The following is a 21005-nucleotide window of genomic DNA, read 5'->3' on the forward strand; positions in this document are numbered from 1 at the left end:
GGGATGAAGGTCGGGTCTGGTCTAAGAACGACCCTATCTTTGAAAAAGGTACACAGATCCTTCCTTACTGACAGTGCTGCTAGTTCTGAGATTCTCCTTGCTGAAGTAATTGCCACAAGGAAAGATACCTTCAGTGATAGGTGATGGAGTGAGCATGTTTCAAGAGGTTCGAAGGGTGCTGATGTCAAGGCTAGAAGGACCTTAGGCAGGTTCCAGGACGGGTACCTGTGTATGACTGGGGGCTTTGTGTTAGATGCCCCTTTTAAAAAGGCACTAATCGCTGGATGTTGTGCTAGGGAAGTTAAGTTGTCGCAGGAGAGTACAGTTGAGAGGGCCGATATCTGTCTGCGGATAGTATTGACTGACAGGCCCTTATTAAGACCCTCCAATAGGTAATCTAGGATATTAGGGATAGATACTGCGTCGGGTCTAGGTGAAGCGAAGCGCACCACCTACAAAATCCCTTCCATGTAGCGTCGTAAATCCTATTAGTGGACGCTCTTCGTGATGCCTGTATGATCGATATCACCCCTGCCGAATAAGATTGTTTAGTTAAGCTTTGCCGCTCAAATGCCAAGCGGCTAGATGTAGCCACTGGGGATCTGGGTGTACAAGCTTGCCCTGACTGAGTTTTACCCTGTCTGGGGGAATCCTCCACGGAGGTGATATCGAAAGGTCCACGAGGTCGGCAAACCACGGGCGCCGTGGCCAGTGAGGGGCAATGCAGACCATCTCTGCGCCCTCCAGGATCATCTTGCGTATGGTCGCCGGTATTAATGGCAGCGGTGGGAAGGCGTACAGGAGTTGCGCCGGCCACCGGCACCTGAGAGCATCCGTTCCCTCCGATCCCGGGGACGGGAATCTGGAGAAGAACCTGGGGAGTTGTGTGTTCTTGTGGTTGGCAAATAGATCTAGGTGCGGTTGTCCGAACCTCCGGGAGATCTCCTCGAAGAGAGCCGGGTCCAGACGCCATTCCGACTGGTCCACCTTGGCTCTGCTCAGGGAGTCTGCCTGGGTGTTTGTCTCCCCTGAGATGTGTTCCGCTCTGATGGAACTCACATTGGTTTCTGCCCACCGAGCCAGAGCCAATGCTTCCTTCATTAGTTCCACTGATCTCGTTCCTCCCTCCTTGTTTACATGTGCCTTGGCTGCTACATTGTCTGTTAGCACGAGGACGTGCCTCCTCGTTACTAGGTGAGAGAAATGACGGAGGGCCAGGTGTATGGCCCGTAGCTCTAGCCAGTTGATGCTGTGTGACAGGTCCTTCTGTCCCCACTGGCCCTGTGCTATCTGGGTTCCCAGGTGGGCTCCCCATCCGAACAGGCTCGCGTCTGTCGTGAGTGTGACCCTGTTCGGTTCCCTGAATATGCTCCCCTTGAGTGTCGTGGGGGATAGCCACCATTCTAGTGATTTCATCACCTGTGCTGGTACCAGCACTCTCTTGTTGGAGGTGCTGAGGTTCCTCCTCTGGTAGGATAGGAGGAACCACTGCAACTCCCTCGAGTGGAGCCTTGCCCATGGGATGATGCCCATGCAAGATATCATCTTCCCCAGGAGCTTCGAGAGTTGTAGCAAGGACACTCTCCTGATCTTTTGAATTTGGTGAATTAGCTTGGATATGCTGATCAGTCGCTCCTGGGAAAGGTATACCCTGCACTGTGACGTGTCTATCACCGCGCCCAGGTGTTGCAGTCTCCTTGAGGGAATGAGGTGGCTCTTGTTTAGATTGACCGAGAATCCGTGCCCCTGTAGGGTTCGGATTGTGGTCTCGAGATCTGCCCTTGCTTGCTCCCGAGATCTGGATTGAATCAAGATGTCGTCCAGATAAAACTGAACACGAACCGGGATCAACCTGAGATGGGCCGCTATTACAGCTAGGATCTTGGTGAATACCCTTGGTGCTGATGATAGTCCGAAGGGTAATGCCCTGTATTGATAATGCCGACCCGCGTAGGTAAATCTGAGGAATTTCCGGTAGCTGGGATGGATGGGGATGTGTAGGTACGCCTCTGTGAGATCTATTGAGGATAATAGATCGTCTTCCCTGACGCTGGTTAGGATGGATTTCAAGGAGTGCATCTTGAACCTCCTGTACTTTATGAAATAGTTCAGGCCCTTCAGGTCCAAGATTGCTCTCCACCCTCCTGATGTCTTTGGGATAACGAAGAGGATAGAATAAAATCCTCTTCCCTCCTCTTCCTTTGGTACCCTCTCTATGGCCTGAATTGACAGGAGGTGGGCTATGGCCGAAGTTATCAGCCTCGTCTTGTGTACTCTTCTGGAGATGGGACATCTGATGAACCGGTTTGGTGGGGGAGAACAGAAGTCTAAGGTCAGGCCATGCCTGATCGTTTCCAGAACCCAGGCGTCGGTCGTGGTCTGCTCCCAGACCTCGATGAAATTTCCTAACCGACCCCCAATGGGAGTATCCTGTTTGGCGTCACTTGGTACGCTTAAAGGATCTGCCTCCCGCTCCCCTATATGGGCGTCTGGACTGGAACTGGCCCCTGGCTCCCGGGCTTTGGCGATCCTGGGTTCGATCCTGTCTCGGGTAGAAGGATCGTGAGCCTCTGGGCCAGTCCCAGGATTGCCCTGATCTAAAGGGCTGTCTCCATTCCCAGGGGCTTCCTGGGCGGGAGCCCTGTCTCCGGAAGTCCTGACTGCCTCTCCTGTCTAACTTCTTTGATGGATGTACTAGGATTTTTTTCTTGTCTCTGCCTTCGCTGACATGTGGGTCCAGAATGGAACCAAATAGGGCTACTCCACTGTATTTGGACGTCGAAAGACGCCATTTGGACCTCAGGTCTGTCTTCCAATTTTTGAGCCACAGTAGCCTACGCGAGGCCACTGTGGCCGCAATGGATCTTGCCGCATACTTTGTTGCGTACAGTGAAGCGTCAGACACGAATTGCGAGGCCGCGAGGAGCTTAGCCAATGTTTGGTGTACTCTGACCTGGTCTGGAGGCACCGTGCCTTGCAGTTCCCTCAGCCACATGATACTGGCCCTCGCGAAGAATGATGATGAAGTGGCTGCTCTGGCCGCCCAGGCTGCAGCCATATGGGAACGCCGGAGGGAGTGTTCAAATTTCTTCTCCTCAGGTCTCAAGACCTCCGCCATGTCTCCTGGAATCGCGGAGGTAGAAAATAATGAAATCAAGGGGTTATCTACAGTAGGAACCTCTAACATGTTAGAGAAGGAGGGAGATAGGTTGAAAAGCTTTCTTTCCGCGCTGTTAGGTGCCGGTGGGCTTGCAAGTGAGGACCATTGTTCCTCCAGCGTGGTCATAAAGACCTCCGCACATGGAATGTACTTATCTTGTGGAACCTTTTTGGCAAATAGAGGATTGGCCTCCTTGCTTGTTGAGGGCTTCTCATCCTGTACTGATGTTAGGTTGACTGTGGAAACTGCCTTTATCAGGAGTGATTTTAGGAGCGCTGGGTTAAAGAGGCCAGAGCTCGTCGCCTGCTCAGGTGCAGTCTCCTCGTCCTCCGAGAGGGGCATGTCTGACATGTCAAGGTCTACTGAGTCACCCTCTCCCAGTTGAGAGGAAGTTTCAGAGGTGCTGGTAGGGGGTGGCCTAGCCCGTCCCTTACGGGGTGTGTGAAAGGCCACTTGCCCCTTAGAAGCCATGAACTGGGAGAATGCATCCTGCATGAATGCATGAAATTGTGCCGACCATATGTTCTCCTGCGCCTTGTCGCTGGGGTGAGGCGCTGGAGAGTGGTCGGGTGAAGAAGCTGGTGAGGAGGGATTGGAGGAATCTAACTGTTCAGTTTCCCCAGGAGGAGACCAAGTCTTGAGCACTTCCTCGGCAGTAGGTTCTGTGCTGGGTGCCACCGCTGGGACAGGGGAAACCAAATTTGTCCCATTGGCATTGGTTCTCTGTGCCCTGCTAATTTGCCTTTCTAAAGCCAAATGTCTCCTCAAAGCCTCTCGCTCAGCCGTTTTAGACTGTCCCTTCTGAGAAAGGTGCTTTGTTTTAGCTTTCTTCTTCCCCCCCACCTCTGATTCAGAAGATCTGCGTTTTTGTTGTTGCTGTGGGGGGGACAATTGAGGGACCTGCGTGACTGAATACGAGACATTGTCTGCCATTGTGCCAGACACCCCGAGTAGGTAATGCCTGGAGTGGGGGAATAAGATACGCAGATCAGATGCAGATGCTTGGGGCTGAGCCCTCCTCTGCCTATACAAACAATGGCCGGACAGACAGGAGTCTTTGGACAGAAGATCCTGCAAGGCAGTGACTAAAGGCCACTATAGGAACAGTCAGGGAAAAATACTCCTCCTCACCTCCTCACCTAGTCCAGACAAAGTGCAGTTTATATCTCTCTCTCCCCCAGTCTGTGGCTGTGGCAACAGACCACGATCAGAACGGTTCTCTTTCTTTTCCCTCTTCCTTCCTCTTGTCTCAATTTCTTGAGATAACCTCAGATCATAGCATAAGGGGTCCCCCTTTGTCTGCAGGGAAATGGAGTCCGGGTGGTGGCCCCACCCCCAAGGGAAAAACGGCGGGTAGATCCGCTCGTTCAAAATGGCGAATGGGGAAGAAGCCACGCCTCCCAATGGTAGCCCGGGAATCCACGAGGTTCAAAACAATGGCGGATCTTTGAATTTAGCAATCAGGGAGACTCCTTTAGTCTTAAGAGGGCTGCGCCTCTCCTCTGAGGAGAAAGAAAATTTTGCGCTAGTTCTGCTCTTGTCGGGCTGCTTCTCGCGCCGCTCAGCTGATCTATGCTGAGCGGCGCCGCGGTTTGCCGCTTCCTGCGCGGCTCAGCTGTTTCGCGCTGAGCGGCGCCTCGTTCTGTCGGCCAAATCACTCAGCTGTTTGGCGGACCCGGAGGGCGACGAGCAACCCGGTGTGAGGTCCCCGCGCCAAACAGCTGCTCGGCGGGCCGGAAATCGGCGAGCGATCCGGCCCCGCTCCAAGCCTCCCGTTAGTCCCTGACGCCCCACTCACGAGTCCGCCGATCCTGGCTGCATCTCTCAAGTCTTATCAGCTGCCAGGAAACTTTTCTTTCAACTGGAGGAAGAGGGGATTCCTTTTCTCTCTTTTTTTTGAGTTAAATTAGTTTTGTTCTGAGAGCTGCCTCTCGCACTTCTACCAGGCTTCGAGACTGAGTCAAAACTGGGGTCACGCCCAAAGGAAGGGGTGTGGCCAAAGTTTTTACCCAGTCTGCCAGGCAGGAAGGCCGTCATAGAACCCATCCATTTGGACTCTACAGCCATCCTGCTGGAGAATTAATAATATGAATCTTTAAATGCTACAGTATATAGCTGTAGTATACAACAACCCCACCCTACTTTGGATAGTGTCTTGAATTCATTTACATTCCATTCCTCACCAAAGGCAATAATTACACTATGCACAGACATATTTTAATCTTGATAATGGTCTCTGCTCAGCTAGTTTAATCTCAGTACTGTTATTTGCAATTATAGCCTCCTGGACTATTTTTATTTCATGGAAATAGAGGAATATGGGTATTTGGATGATGAATCACAAGACAGTGTTATTTGAAAGCTCAAACTGGAAGTGTAGCTGTGCCTGTATTTTTCCACTGTGATTACCTTGGTATCAAGATGAGCAGTTGGCAGATTTCTAAAGATGAGTATAATCCTTCCAATGTCTGTGAAGAGGGTGAAACCTGCTACTTCTATAGATTTTCCTTCAATTAATTTTAAGATGCATGCATGTTTTCATAATGAAAACCTCTCTAACACATTCAACTGCTTCAAGCTGCAAGAGTCAATACCCATTCATATAAAGATATTAGCTGTTATGCAATTGGTGTGTGTGTGAGTGGGGTGTGAGGGGTGAAATAGCTCAAACTTGCCATTTTCCCAGTTCAGACACTTTCATGATACATCATGTTCTTACATCTCTTCATTGACCTACAACATCACTTTTGTTATTATCTGTTTTCAGGCATCCTGAAAGCCAGCCAGGCTATGTGTATTTAAAAATAAAGTTGATAATTTTGGATTGGAATATTTCAATTTATGATTACCATTTTAGAAGGAGCTATTACCCAATTTGTAGAAGCACTGTACATAGATATACTATATACACATCTCTTGAAAAACTCTTTTCTTCTGCCGTGCATTGGTACATGTATTCACCAATGTATATATTTGAGTGAAAAATAGATGAAAACTGAAGGTAAAATACAATTTATTGTGTTTTCTCAGAACAATCTCCATTTTTTTTTGTTATAAGAATTTTCTTTGTGCCCTACTTAGAAAAAGAGTTCCTACACAGGATCTCACACTTAAAAGATTTGCTATTGAACATGCACAAAAGCTAGATTTTACAGTATAAGATCAGTGAATGCAGGAAAACTCTCTCAGATAAAGTTAAGCCATTATTGTTGTTTGTTTATGTAACATCAAACAATACCCTTTGGTACTGTAACCTCAAAGTATATGTATATATAACCTCAAACAAAAACCCACACACTTTCCTTCAATACATTTTAGTTGACTGAAAAATAACTGAGATGCTTTACATTTTAGTATGAAGAGTTCATTTCCTGAATAGTGATATTTATAGCTGACTGGGACTTTATCAGCCTTCAGCGAGTCCTAGAAATACTCAAAGCTGCTATGTTCAGTATGACTAGAATATACAAACTAAATTATGAAGATAATTTTTAAAGGGTACAAAAGGAGTAAAGGTTGGCTACTGATGCAAAAGAATTAAAAGGTAAAAGTTACAGCTATTTCTTAAGTAATTATTATAGCACATATTTCAAATATGAGGTTAAGTAAGACTTTAAGATTTAGCAAAAGAAGTTTTCTAAAAAAAAATTAAATCAGTAATATTCCTCTCCTATCTTTTAATGAAAATTGTTTCCCATTTTTAATTTTTAAAATTAAAATTGTTATATATATATAATTAACAAATATAATTGCTTAAACTAAGCACCATAAAAAAATCCCGTTTGAAACTTGAGATGTTTAAAAAGCTTTAGTTGAAGACTTTAATAGAGACAGTGAGAGAGAAATGGGCAATCAGCAGCCTTAAACCTAAATGATTACCCAGTTTAATCTAAAGATCTCTTTAGCTTCCACTAAAACTCATCTTCATTTGATTAATTCAGCCCCTTGCCAAAATTATCTTTTTCTTACCAATTTGCTGTATTAAAAAGGCAAATGTGAAAGAGAGAAGTAAGAGGCTGAAGAGAAAAAGAATATAAGATTGGGGATGGAAATTTCACCAAATTTCCCTAACATAACGATCAAAATCTAGATTTTCAAAACAAAAAAGAATTACTATTCAGTGAAGCTCAATATTACCCCAGGAAGTTTGCAGTTACTTTTTTTTTATTCTTCTCATGCTGATATTTTTTTGGAACACCAGAGAGCAGAACATCCTCAGAGGTCAGCAGATTTTAATAGCAAAGTGAATTTTTTACTGGCCACAGCAGTTATAGTGGTTGAAGAAGAGCAGTGTGTCCATTCTTCCATGCTCCTGTAAATGCCGCAAAATGTACAAACCTTAATAGGTCTTTGTCCAATTGTATTTATTAGTGATCCCAACAAATAGCATAGTTAAAAAACTTTTTAAAAGCTTGGACATAACAGAATAGCAGAATTACTGAGTGGAAGGAACCTTGGAGGTCTTCTAGTCCAACCCCTACTCAAGCAGGAAACCCTATACCATTTCAGACCAACAGTTGTCCAATCTTTCCAGTGTTGGAACAACTTCTGGAGGTGAGTCATTCCACTGATTAATTGTTCTAACTGTCAGGAAATTTCTCCTTAGTTCTAGGTTCCTTGATTAGTTTCCATCTATTGCTTCTTGTTCTGCCTTCAGGTGCTTTAGACAATAGCTTGACCCCCCTCTTCTTTGTGGCAACCCCTTAGGTATTGGAACATTGCTATCATGTCACCCCCCCACCCTTCTCTTCATTAAACTAGACATACCCAATTCCAACAACTGTTCTTCTTATGTTTTAGCGTCCAGTCCCATAATTATCTTTGTTGCATTTCTCTACACTCTTTCTAGAGTCTCAACATCTTTTTTATATCATGGTGACCAAAACTGGATGCAATATTCCAACTGTGGTCTTACCAAGGCATTATAAAGTGGTACTAATACATCACATGATCTTGATTCTATCCCTCTGTTAATGCAGCCTAGGACTGTGTTGGCTTTTTTGGGAGCTACAGCACACTGCTAGCTCATCTTTAAGTGACTGTCCACTAGGACTCCAAGATCCCTCTTGCAATTATTGCTATTGAGCCAGGTACCACCTATTATATATTTGTGTATTGGTTTTTCTTGCCTAAATGTAGAACCTTACTTTTCTCACCACTGAATTTCATTTTTCTAGATACGGCCCAGTCTTCAAATCTGTCGAGATCCTTCTGGATCTTGAGCCTATCTTCTGGGGGGTTGGCTATTTCTGCCAGGCTGGTGTCATTTGCAAATTTGATGAGTTCCCTTTCTATCTCCTCCTCTAAATCATCTCACGGCAGGAAGTGCATATTCTATCAATTCCTCACTACAAGTTCCTCCAGAAAAATCAAAGACAGTAGAAAAAGATGATATTATGATTTCATTCAATGTCATAGTACTCTTCACATACACAGACCCAACAATTAACAACATCTTCAAAGAATAAAATTCATAAGGAAAGAAGAAACAGCAACAAATAACACTTCCTAGAGATCCTAATCAGCTGAGGAAATGGTGGCAAATTACAATTAAAAGACTATCAAAAATTCACCCACACTGTTCATCTATCAAAGTAACACCCCATAAGAAAACCTGTGTGCGAACATTATTAGGACAAGCACAAACACACTGCAGCAAACCTGGACAGCAGAAAAAGGAAATGAACATCGTTCAATATATACCCTCACAATTTTATCAAATGTTCCTGACTGCTCAACCCAGTCCAGTACAACCAAGCTATAACAATGATAACATTGCCATTTAGTTGGTCAGAAATAACCAACTATTATCACCACACCACACCATCGTATCACACAAACCAAGTAAAGCCCTCCAAAATATCTTAAATAAATTAAAAGACTAGAGTAGCCCACCAACACTCACAGGGCAAATTACAGTATATAAAGAGACAGTAAAGCCCATTCCTTTCTAGCACTGAAGATGTTACCTTCTGCAAACATACAACAAGGTTCATAGAGCACCAAGGACTCCACAGTTTAATCCAGACCTACTTAATAGACAATTCAAATATTATGATCATACAAACATGAATTAAGATTTTTGTATATATTTTTCCCAAATAAAAATTGCAGAGAAGCACTGCATCAGCAGGTGGGGCATGGCATACTTTGGGCATTTATTTATTACATTTCTAAACTGCTGTAATCAAACAGCTTTTTATATCACTTTTTATACAATAAAGGAACCTATGGTATGAATTTATAGGACTACTAATTATTTGTTAGTGGTTATAATCCTAAACATGATGCTAAGAAACCTTTCTTGGTACCTTAATAAGAAAAATGGGTTTTTATATAATGAAATTATAGATCAGGATTTAATTCATTTACTAGTCCAAATAAAAACTGCAATCCAACAACATGACATCTTTCACACATCTAGAAAACTACCCAGTTAGAGTGTCTAGTTGCCCATCAATAATGGAACAATTATATGGAATTCTAGTAAATAGATCTCAATCATAATAACATCATTTTATAATATTCAGAAGAACTGAAAACATAAAATTTGGCAAAATTTAAAATGGCAAAATATATTTATATAATTACGGTGCATAATATAGAGTCACCTGTCTTTCTCTTTATCCTTGGAGAGGTTATTCACTCTTACCCATGTGACTCTGATTTGGCAACTCACTGCAAATGATTAATATATTACCAGCTTATAAATATCTTCATCTACAACAATACCCAAAAGTTAACCCCAAAGTGTATTCTATTAAACTGCATCAGAGGTGCTCACTTTCTGCCAGCAGAAATAAAATTTTATGGGATGAGGTAAAACTGGAGAGAGAATGTAAGCCTGCAGATCAGTCCCCAGAGAGCATGTAGTCATTTCTCAGATCAAGGGCAAATCCAACAAAGATTGATTCATTTAAGCTATTTGATAATTGGATGATTATAAAGCAAGGCAAAGCAGCTACTTAACTCTGGTTCTCTTCCATTCAGAAGGAGAGGAGAAGCAAAACAAAGATTTTTCTTAAGCAAGTTATTGTTTAGTTGGGAAAAATTCTTTGAGGAACTACAGAAATTTTCCTCAAGCTACCTATCAACTTGTGGAATGACAAATTAAAACTGTTATTCTAATAAGAGACCAAATGCTAATGAAGCTGAGGGGCTAAGACATTTTAATCTTAATTATTGTCCAAATAATAAATCAGTGGAAGAAATAAACATATATCCTGCTACACAATTTGGACAAATTAAATCTATATAATAATAAAAATTTTATATCTGTTTATAAGCTTCACTTGGGCTAAAGGTTGCATCATAAGGCAACAACCTATGATGTACCTACCAAGGTACTTTAGATGAGATAATTTACAGAACACATTCATTCTGTGATTCATTACTCCTAGGAGATTGAAAATTTGAAAAGTTATGGCCACTTCAATGCCACTATGCTTCCATGGTCAGCTACGGTCACATGCTTATCGTTTCCAATACTCCCTAGCTGCTTTGCACAAGGAAAATCAACAAGGAAGCTGGGAAAAAGTCATAGGTCCCAGGCTGGCAGGTAGGCAAGTAGCTGCTGGCAAGTGGGGGCACAGTGAAGGGATGCACGGGGTTGCAGGGGAAGTGCTGCGTTCATTGGAGAGGATGTGCAGTGGTATGTGAGAGGCACCATATGGATTGCACCAGGGTGTGTGAGAGATATTTCATGGATTGAGGAGTTTATGTGGAGCTGTGAGAGTTAGTGCAAGGGTGTGAGGGAGGTGCAATGAGAGTCAGGGAGGGTGGGTGAGTGATAGGTAAATATTTCTAAAGAGATAACCCAATAGGTCATAGATTATCTAAATTCCTTCGTAAATAGCAATAGCACTTAAACTTATATACTGTTCCACAGTGCTTTACAGCCCTCTCTAGGCAGTTTACAGAGTTAGCATATTGTCCCCAGGAATCTGGGTCCTCATTTTACTGACCTCAGAAGGATGGAAGGCTGAATCAACCTTGAGCCGGTGAGACTCAAATTGCTCACAGTTGGCAGAATTAGCCTGCAATACTGTATTCTAACCACTGTACCACCATGGTATGGGCAAACATATATTTGATCTTATAGCAAAATATTGTGTAAAAGTGCATATATGTCCATTTTAATAAAATTCTCTTTGTCAGTGCTAACATTCTGGCAGAAGTAAGATACAAGCTTAATAAATCAATTCTTAAGCATGAGAAAACAGTGATGTCTCAGACTGCTGGAAATACCTTGTGGATTTCCTTCTTCAACTATACCAGGGGTAGGCAACCTTGGCTCTTTTATGACTCGTGGACTTCAACTCCCAGAATTCCTGAGTCAGCCATGGCTGGCTCAGGAATTCTGGGAGTTGAAGTCCACGAGTCATAAAAGAGCCAAGGTTGCCTACCCCTGAACTATACCCTTCCTTCTTGGCTCATAATAATCTTAGCTTGCTATGACATTCAAATTGGGGAAAGCAAAGCTTAATCCTTCTAGGCATAGTTTGTTCCATATTCAAATTAGAAATTCAGGGTGCCCCAAGATACTTTGCAATTTCAGACAAAGAACAAGATGTCTTTCCTCCATTCCATATACAGAAACTAACTGGAATAGAAAAGCTGAGTGGCCATAAATGTTGAATCTTGTACTTCATATGATTGTAGAACTGAAATCAATGATTCCTCTGGCTGGTCATGAAGGATGTCATTTTTAACCATTGCTCCCACCTATTCAAAAGGTAGATGAACACCTTACTCATAATAAACTGGGGGGGGGGGAAGTTTGCTTAAATAAACCTTTGTGCCAAAATACAATATTTGCAAAGAGGAGCAAATTTTCCAAAAAATTAAGCAAAGCAAAGATTCATAACAGGACTGAGGATGAGGTAGAAGCTTGTTTCACATCACTAATGCCATACTGAAAGTAATACCTGACTGGAATTCAAACTCAGATCATACAACTTCCATAACAAAAGCGAATGTGTTGTGAAAGAGCTAAATTTCCCCAAAAGTGGAACATATTTTTAAAAACCTCTCATTCATGGAGAAACATATTGAAAAGAACATATTATAAACTGTGATCAACAAATGTAAAGCAATGTTTTGATCTGAAGATCCTCTAACTGAATTTCTTGCTGTATCCACAAGCATTTATTAGCAAATTGTTTCACAACAACAAAGTAGTCCAGTCTCTGGTAAACTGGATAATCTTTCCTGAAAGCAGATGGAGCATCAGATGGCAGATTAACAGCCAACCCCAACCAGCAGAACTAGTAGTTATACATACTGTATATTAGCACACAACTCAATATGCAACTTACTGCTGACTCCAGGAGTTCGATTCTGAATGGCTCAAGGTTGACTCACCCTTCCATCCTTCCGAGGTCAGTAAAATGAGCACCAGACTGTTGGGGGCAATAGGATGACTCTGTAAACCGCTTAAAAAGCTCTGTAAAGCACTATGAAGCGGTGTATAAGTCTAAGTGCTGTTGTTTTATATTCCATTGGACTGCTGACGTGTGCTCTTTGAAGTCTTTGAATTAACCATTTTTCAAAAGGGGGCAAATAAGACTTTTAATACATTTGGACAAATTTGCTTCTTCTATATATTAGTTACGTTTACACGCACACACGCACGCACACACACACACCGGTGTGAGTGTTTGTATGTGGTTATTAAAGCTATTTTTGAAAAAGGTATTTTATAACATGAAGGGAGCACAGACAAACCAGCTAGATTCAAACCACAACTTTTCCAATTGCCAGCCTGGAAAATATGTTTTATACTTAAATATGCTTTAATGGTCCAAGCAGTATTTTTTACAAGGTCCCACGCTATAACATTTTTTGAAAGCCCTTATATTTGTTAATCAGTTAATGTAAACTCTAAAGTTTCAAAAATGGAAATATCTGAAAATTGCTGAAATTAATTTTTGTATTAATATTATCATTATAGCATATATATGGCTGCTCAATCAACATCATGTGACTATGAGTGGCCATTCATTCATTCATAAATACATATATACATATCAAAGACACAAATATAAGGAATACTTTTGTTTGTACATTTAAGTAATGTTCATTCTCTATTTCCTTCTTCATGGGTCTAAACCCAATAACAGGCCCATAAAAGGGATCCAGCCAATTTCTTCTGAGTAAAGAAATATGGATAGTTTGATTGCCTGAGTGGCTAGCAATAAAATGAAATTACAGTACCTTTGCAGGTAAAGCATTTGATGTGAAAATGTTTGGCCTGGACTCGAAGCACTTCTCCTTTACATTGCTCCCCACATTTGTGGCAGTGAATGACAGGCTTCTCTGTGGGGTGATGAGGCTCCTGAGGATGGGCCACTGGAAAAACAAATTTTGTATATTAAATGTACACATTTTTCTACTTTTTATAAATGATCGTCAAAATAAAACATATTTTAAAAAACAACAAATACTCTATAATGCTGTTTGGAGAGCAATGAAAATCATATTGTGTGATATTCCAAAATCACTTTCTTCTACCAGACCAAACCATAAAATCCTATCAATTGGGCTTGGAAAATTACATTTTCTGTGACATTAAACAACCTGTACATAACCTTCAATCTAATTTTAAAAGCCTTCTGCATGAGATTACTTCTGAATTATAGGTGGAGATAAGGAGATGTAGAGAGAAACAGATAGAAAGGGCAGCCATTAACTGTTGTCTGTAGTCCTACTCACTTCTGGCTTCTACAGTGCCCACTCTCTGCGAGCATCCATAAGAGCTGACTTTTTATGCTCTAGCAAAGGCTTGTCCAACCCATGGCCTGTGGCCCACATGCAATCCTGGACAGCTAGTAATGTGGCCCCACAAGATCACAAACTTTTAATATTATGTGATTTATATACAGTGAGAGAAAAAGTTATTTGATCCCCTGCTGATTTTGTACATTTGCTCACTGATAAAGAAATGATCAGTCTATAATTTTAATGGTCTTGGCCATGGTAGAGAGTTTGGAATCTGACTGATTGATTGCTTCTGTGGACAGGTGTCTTTTATACAGGTAACAAGCTGAGATCAGAAGCACTCCCTTTAAGAGAGTGCTCCTAATCTCAGCTCATTACCTGTATAAAAGACACCTGGTAGCCAGAAATCTTACTGATAGGGGATCAAATACTTATTTAACTCATTAAAATGCAAATCAATGTATAACTTTTTTGAAATGAGTTTTTCTCAATTTTTTGTTCTATTTTTTGGTTCTATTTTTTAAAGAATTTCATGTTGACAGAATATTTTATAGCACTTTATACAGAACAAGAAATAAATAATAATGCTCTATTTTTTTAAAGAAATGACTAGAACATAATTGCTAGGAATACGAAATGATCTCTTTTCATCCTCCAACTAGTCATTTTTAGATTCTATTTATAGTCCTCTGTTATTTAATCCATGTTAAATACTGAAGACTCTAAGAAATGCCTACTAATATTTCAATTAGATAATTATTTCTAAAAAAAACTTTGGTATAACATAGCCTTCAATGAGCTGTCCTATCTCTAAATAAAAAGTTTTATTTCTGAAACTTAAGGACTGGATATTGGCTCTTCCCAAAAAACATGATGACAATAACTTGTAGCAGTGGTGACACATTATTTATACAGTACAAAAGGGTAAATGGGGGTATAAAAGTACAAGACCAAGCTATTAAAAGTAACTTTATTCACTCAGAATCCATTTTTGTGGAAATTCCAATATGTAGAACTTGCTACATACCTGGCTAATCTTAGTTGCTTAGATTCTAAGCTTTTGTGATGTTGATGTACTCTAGTAACATGACTGAAGAAGTCAGAAGTTTTTTAAGCATGCCATTCTGATGTGTTCTAAAACACTTCAAGACCCAAATACATGAAGCAACAAACAAAAAGTTAAAGAACCTACTTGTGGCTTAGAAACTCATACTGACATTTCCACTAGTTCTCAAATCAGATTAATCATGTGCCCACTCAGGTGTAGGGCCAAAATATGGGAAGAAAAATTGGTGAGTATATGAGGCACACCTCCCACATCTTGAGGTGATGCTCAAGTGCTTGGAAAAAAGTTCATGTATTGATTGAAATAAAGGTTCCAAAGTAAAAGCTGCTTTGGTCTATATAGTATTACTATTATATATCATAAATAACTTCCAAACAATATTTTTTTATGTTGGCAATTGTAGAGTTACACATATTGTGCATTTCTAACTGAAGCTGTTATTTGAAAATCTTAATTCAAAATATTGACTGGAATAACAGCTATGACTTTGCATTCAGGAGAAAGGATTCATAGACAGTGAAAGGAGAAAACCAATATTTTTGTCAGAGATTTTCATTTCTAAATCTCTCATATATTCAACACATTAAATTTTACCCAAAGCCAATGAAAAATAAACCTGCTTATCATTTTGAACACTAGAATCCCCCCCAAATATTGAAATATTGAAAAAATTATATTCACATTGAAAGCTAGGACCAATTTCCTGATGGAAGAGAGCTTTTAAGTAATGGAACAGTCTAGTACAGGGGTAGGCAACCTCGGCTCTTTTTTGACTCATGGACTTCAACTCCCAGAATTCCTGAGTCAGCATAGCTGGGAGTTGAAGTCCATGAGTCATAAAAGAGCCGAGGTTGCCTACCCCTGGTCTAGTAGAACAATACTGGACCCAAACTATTCTCCAAAGCATCTAAAGGCAGGACAAGAAACAATGGATTGAAACTAATCAAGGAGAGAAGCAACCTAGAACTAAGGAGAAACTTTCTGACAGTTAGAACAATTAATAGTAGAACAACTTGGCTCCAGAAGTTGTGAATCCTCCAACACTGGAAGCTTTTAAGAAGAGACTGGACAGCCATTTGTCTGAAGTGATATAGGGTTTCCTGCCTGAGCATAGGGTTGGACTAGAAGACCTCCAAGGTCTCTTCCATCAGCATCACCATCACCACCACCACCATCATCATCAACATCATTATTATTATTAAATTCACTGGAGATTTTCCAATGACAACTGAACTTTTCAGAGAAATCTAGTGGATTCTTGCAGTGAGCAAGGTTTAGATTAAATGACCTGTAAAGTTCCTTCCAATTCATATAATCTATGTTTCTATAATTCTATAATTTGAAAACATATGTTTTGGAATTATTCCTACCTTGCTGTAATCATTTAAGGATTACAATTGCACATATATGACTCTAATCAAAAATAAAACATGAATTCTGAAGACTTAAAGGAAGCAGTGCGTTCAAAAGATGTTCATTAAAAGCAGCCAGGGCCTCTTTAAGATCAATTGTTGCCTTATCACAATCATGGTTACAAATGACCTCAGGTGCTGATACTGTAAAGAGGAAATTCCGGTTTTCTGCAATACTCTCAATGAACTCAGTAACCATATACAAAGTTCATAACAGGTACCGATTCCTCTGCTTTGCACAGGCAGCATGTGTGGTGCTTCTAGGCACAGAATTATTTCTCCTTGTATCACTGTGAAAAGTACCCAAACCAGGAAAATTATTTATTTATTACCTGCCTTTCATTCCAGAGCTCAGAGCAGTGTTCATAGCACTATCTTGTCCTATTTTAATCCATAACAACTTTATGAAGTAGATTGGGATGAGTGAACTTCCATGGCTAAGATGTCTCCCTTCTCTATCCAACCTTATAAGCAACCCCCATCAGTAATAGTATAACCAGTGCTTTTTTTTCTACTCACACATATCATACAACCCACCTTGCCTACCCTACAAGGTTCCATCCAAAAATGGTGCCGGAACTCCATTCTGGGCGTTTTATGAGAAAAAAAGTCCTGTGTATAACTATAAAAGTACTGTAAAGTAATAACAAACCATATACAAAAACACGTGTCTTTTATGACACTCAAAAATCTGCTCATAAATTGGCCACTCTTCCCTAGGAATAGCACTGGTCCTATTATTTCACTTGATATGTATAACTTTTCCAGGAAAACTGCAAAGATGGATAAATAGGAGATAATACATTACTTAGCTATAAGAACAGGAATGCTTATGCTAGACCAGCGGTTCTCAACCTTTCTATTGCCGCGACCCCATAATACAGTTCCCCATGTTGTGGTGACCCCCAACCACTTATACATCACCGGGTGCCAGGGGCGTGGCCAAAGGGGGAAAAATGGCGGACAGCCTTGTTTGGTGACCCCCGTGAAATGGTCATTCGACCCCAAATGGGGCCCCGACCCACAGGTTGAGAACCACTGTGCTAGACCAATGAAATTAAATGGTCACATTTCTAGAAACCATTATGTCAATAAACAAATTCTGTATCGAACGGTTAGAAAATAATATTAATGTGTCAGACTCAAAATTTAACCTTAACTTTCCCACCTGTATAAACAGTACGAAAAAAGAATATTTAATCCTCAACAGTGATTTGGCTTCTTTCAGGGCCATTTTATATACTGCAAAATGTTGACAAAAATAAATTTCTCTGTAAGAGTTTACCCTGCTCTACACAATGCTATAACACAATATGATATCCAAGAAATGTGTTCAATTTCACCTCTCATAAATCTCTCAGCCAGTATGATAAATGGAGTTGAAATGAAAATTTGAAGGGAGCCAGTCTGGGGAAAGTTGTATTAAGTGTGACCATTCCTTATAGTGTGTGCATACATCGCTGCATATATAGTGTATTCTCATGCTTTGATTTATACCAGAATTGTACAATCTGCAGAAACAAGGTCATATGTGTCCCCATTAGACGTGCCTTTTTCAGTCATTATTGGGCTGAATTATAATTTTTCAATGTGATGCAGAAAGGAATATATTAATTATGAAATAAAGGAGAAGTGGGGATGATTTCTTATCAATCACAACCACTGCTATTGTTACTAATAACATCTTAACCACAATGTGGTCTTTTTAATTCTATTTTTTTTAACTTAAAAGTCCTTCAGTATGCAATCAAAATGAAGGACTTCAGTCGAACACTGTCTTTGTTGTCCTACTAAGTGTGCTCTGCTATCCTTGGCTAACGTTCATTCTCTGTTGTAACTAGCTCTTAGGGTTTTTTTTTCTTCAAGCATATCAAATGTACCATAGGTCATATTGACCTCTGACTCAATTTAAATAGTCAAATGTGCCAGGTAAGCAGTTTGTGCTTACTGTATCTGAATGAAACAGATTCCACTTTGGTAGGAATGCAAATAATCTAATGTGAAAAAGGCATTCTGAAATGATATCAAAAAGCAACATCAGCTGCATGAGCCAAAAATATCTGATATCCACAACTGACGTTATGCCTTTTATTAGGCCAACTGGAGTCAGAAGAAATGATTGCAGCAAGTTTTAAAGTTCCCACAATTTTACTAGGCAAGGGCTAGGCTTAATAAAGAAGAAAGATTGGAAGAAAATATAACTTGTGATTAGTCATCAAGGACTGTGGGAGTGCCTCTGGGGGCAGGTTAAGCAGTCTGGTCTACAACCCAAGTTTTTTCTCTATCCTCTCTTTAATAATTTGCTGTAAAAATCAGTCATGTGGGAATAGGTAATCATAGAATCATAGGGCTGGAAAGGACCTTGAAGGTTTTCCAGTCCAAGACCCAAGTTGGATTAGAGGAGACAGGCGTTCTTATACATCCTGGACAAATGGTTGTCCAATCTTTTCTTGAAAGTGATACAACAGTCACAACTCCAGAAGGCAAGCTATTTCATTTATCAATTGTTCTCACTATGAGGAAATTCATCCTTATTTTCAGGTTGAATCGCTTTCTGATGAGCTTCTTGTCCTGCCATCCTTGACTTACAACCACAGTTGGGACTGGAATTTTGGTGAATTTTTAAGTGATCATTAAACAAGACATCATGTGACTACTTCACTCAACAACCACAATCCCAGCACTCCTGATTGAGATATCACATGGAATAAGCAAAGGGAGTCTCAGGTAGGAAGCACAGGGTGCCTCAGTGAATATGAGGTTCTGTTCAGGAGCTGAAAACCCTCCTTGAGAAATCCATGCAGGATTTTCAGCCCCTGAACAGAAAGACACTGGTGCTTGGCCTATGCTGGGCCTCTTCCACCCACCTGACGCACCCCACAGTCCTTATTTTACCATGCTGCCTAAATGGATATTTTCTTCTTGGATTTTGGCTTCCTCACCTGAAAAAGCTGCTTGCTGAAGGAGTTCAGCTCCCCTTAATGCACAGATGGGAACTCCTTCAGCAGGATGCAAGAATGGAGCTTATTTCTATATCCCACCAAGGAAGTTCAGTTCTCCTCAGCAGGCAGCTCTTTCAGCCATCTCCCAGAGCTAGAGTCCACTTAGCAGGAGGCAACAGCTTGGCACTATTGGCTTTTGGGGGAAACTGGCAGAGAAGATTGCAAATGGAAATGACATGATTGAGAGACACTTCGCAACTGGACATATCAAGAGTTGCCAAGCACTCAGATCATGATCACATGACCATGGGAGTGATGGTACAGTGTTTTGTGATGGTTGAAGTCTATATGAGTCATAAAGCATGCTTTCCAAGGCCGTTGTAATTCCATACCATCATCATGAAATGAATTGCTTTAAGTCAAGAACTACCTGTTCCATTATTTTAGGAAGCCTTGGTTGCTATCATCAATCTTTCACCAAGGTAAAGCCATATTAGAGGAAGCATCTATAGTAGGGATGTCGAACTGCTGGCCTGCAGGCTGGCTGGATCTGTCACGTGAAAGCTGCGCCCACCACAGCTCCAGCAAGGGGAAAAAAGTCACGATACCTTGCTACATGTCACGTGACGTGGTGAGTTTGACACCCCTGATCTATAGCAAGCAAAACATCTCTGCATAAGATAATCAATGATATTCTTCATCCCCAGTTGATTTATCTTGATTTCTATAAGCAATGCCTTGAGAGATATCACAAGTTCTGAGGAGGATGAAATTAACAGGGAAGCCAGAAAACCTCTGACTGTGAGGACACTGCAATTTTCATCTCAGACACAAAAGCCTCTCAACTGAATGTTCAAATGGAGAAGAAATGTAGGGAGGATATAAAATGGTATAATTTTTAGCAATCCATCAGCAAGTGGGACCATTGTACCAACATTTAATTCCTTTTCTGCACTTGATTTTAAGATAGAGACAATGGTTAAAATTATAAGCTTTTCTTCGAATAACTACCCACTCATGATGATGAATAATTTGCAATTAATCTCTAACTTGCTTTGTTTTACAAATTAGTCTATAATAATTAAAGCACTTGATTGGCTCAGATACAAAAAAATTAATGTGACCAGAATTCAAACACACACACACACACCCATCTACAGTGAAAAGTGTTCTAGGGAGAAGTCAGTAAGTCATTTTTATCAGAAAAATATTTGAGTGTAGTTTTGCATGTCCATAAATCTAAGCAATACAAAGAGACAGCAACCAACTCTTTACATTTGAGGCTACAACTTTCATAATCCTTCATATTGCCAAAGCTAACGGGACTTATATTTCCAAACATATGGAGGGGATCAGGTTTTCTACTTTGTTCTCATAGCTGTTCACTTTATACTAACATTCAATCATTTACCATTTTACTAAATATCATCCCTATTACGTCCGATGGGATTTTATTTTAGAACAGCTTCTAATTAAATGAATATAATGTTCTTTATGTATCAAACATTGAATGCTTGATACACAACACTCTGAAACAACTACTAAACTCTTATTCTAATTCCAGAGAAGCTAGTGAAAAATAAAAGGGACTCACCATGCTCAGAAATAATAACACCATTGTGGTTTCACTCATGAAAGTGACCTTATGCATTATAAATTTTAAACAAGGCATTCAAGTGATAATATCCACTTCTTGACACTTAGTT

The 21005-nt window shown here is 40.6% G+C and overlaps 1 protein-coding gene across 30 annotated transcripts in view; it reads right to left on the reverse strand.

The window, feature by feature from the left end:
* ABLIM1 (actin binding LIM protein 1) overlaps positions 1 to 21005 on the reverse strand; it is a 209196-nt gene that overhangs the window by 97176 nt on the left and 91015 nt on the right. For all 30 annotated transcript variants that reach the window (XM_039352749.1, XM_039352752.1, XM_039352744.1 and 27 more), the window contains exon 2: positions 13376 to 13510. In XM_039352749.1, the coding sequence (XP_039208683.1) occupies positions 13376 to 13510 (135 nt within the window). The remainder of the gene's footprint in view (positions 1 to 13375; positions 13511 to 21005) is intronic.

The sequence above is a fragment of the Crotalus tigris genome, unplaced genomic scaffold, assembly GCF_016545835.1.
Source record: "Crotalus tigris isolate CLP2741 ecotype Arizona unplaced genomic scaffold, ASM1654583v1 scf7180000018468.2839379, whole genome shotgun sequence".
Classification (NCBI taxonomy): Eukaryota; Metazoa; Chordata; class Lepidosauria; order Squamata; family Viperidae; genus Crotalus; species Crotalus tigris.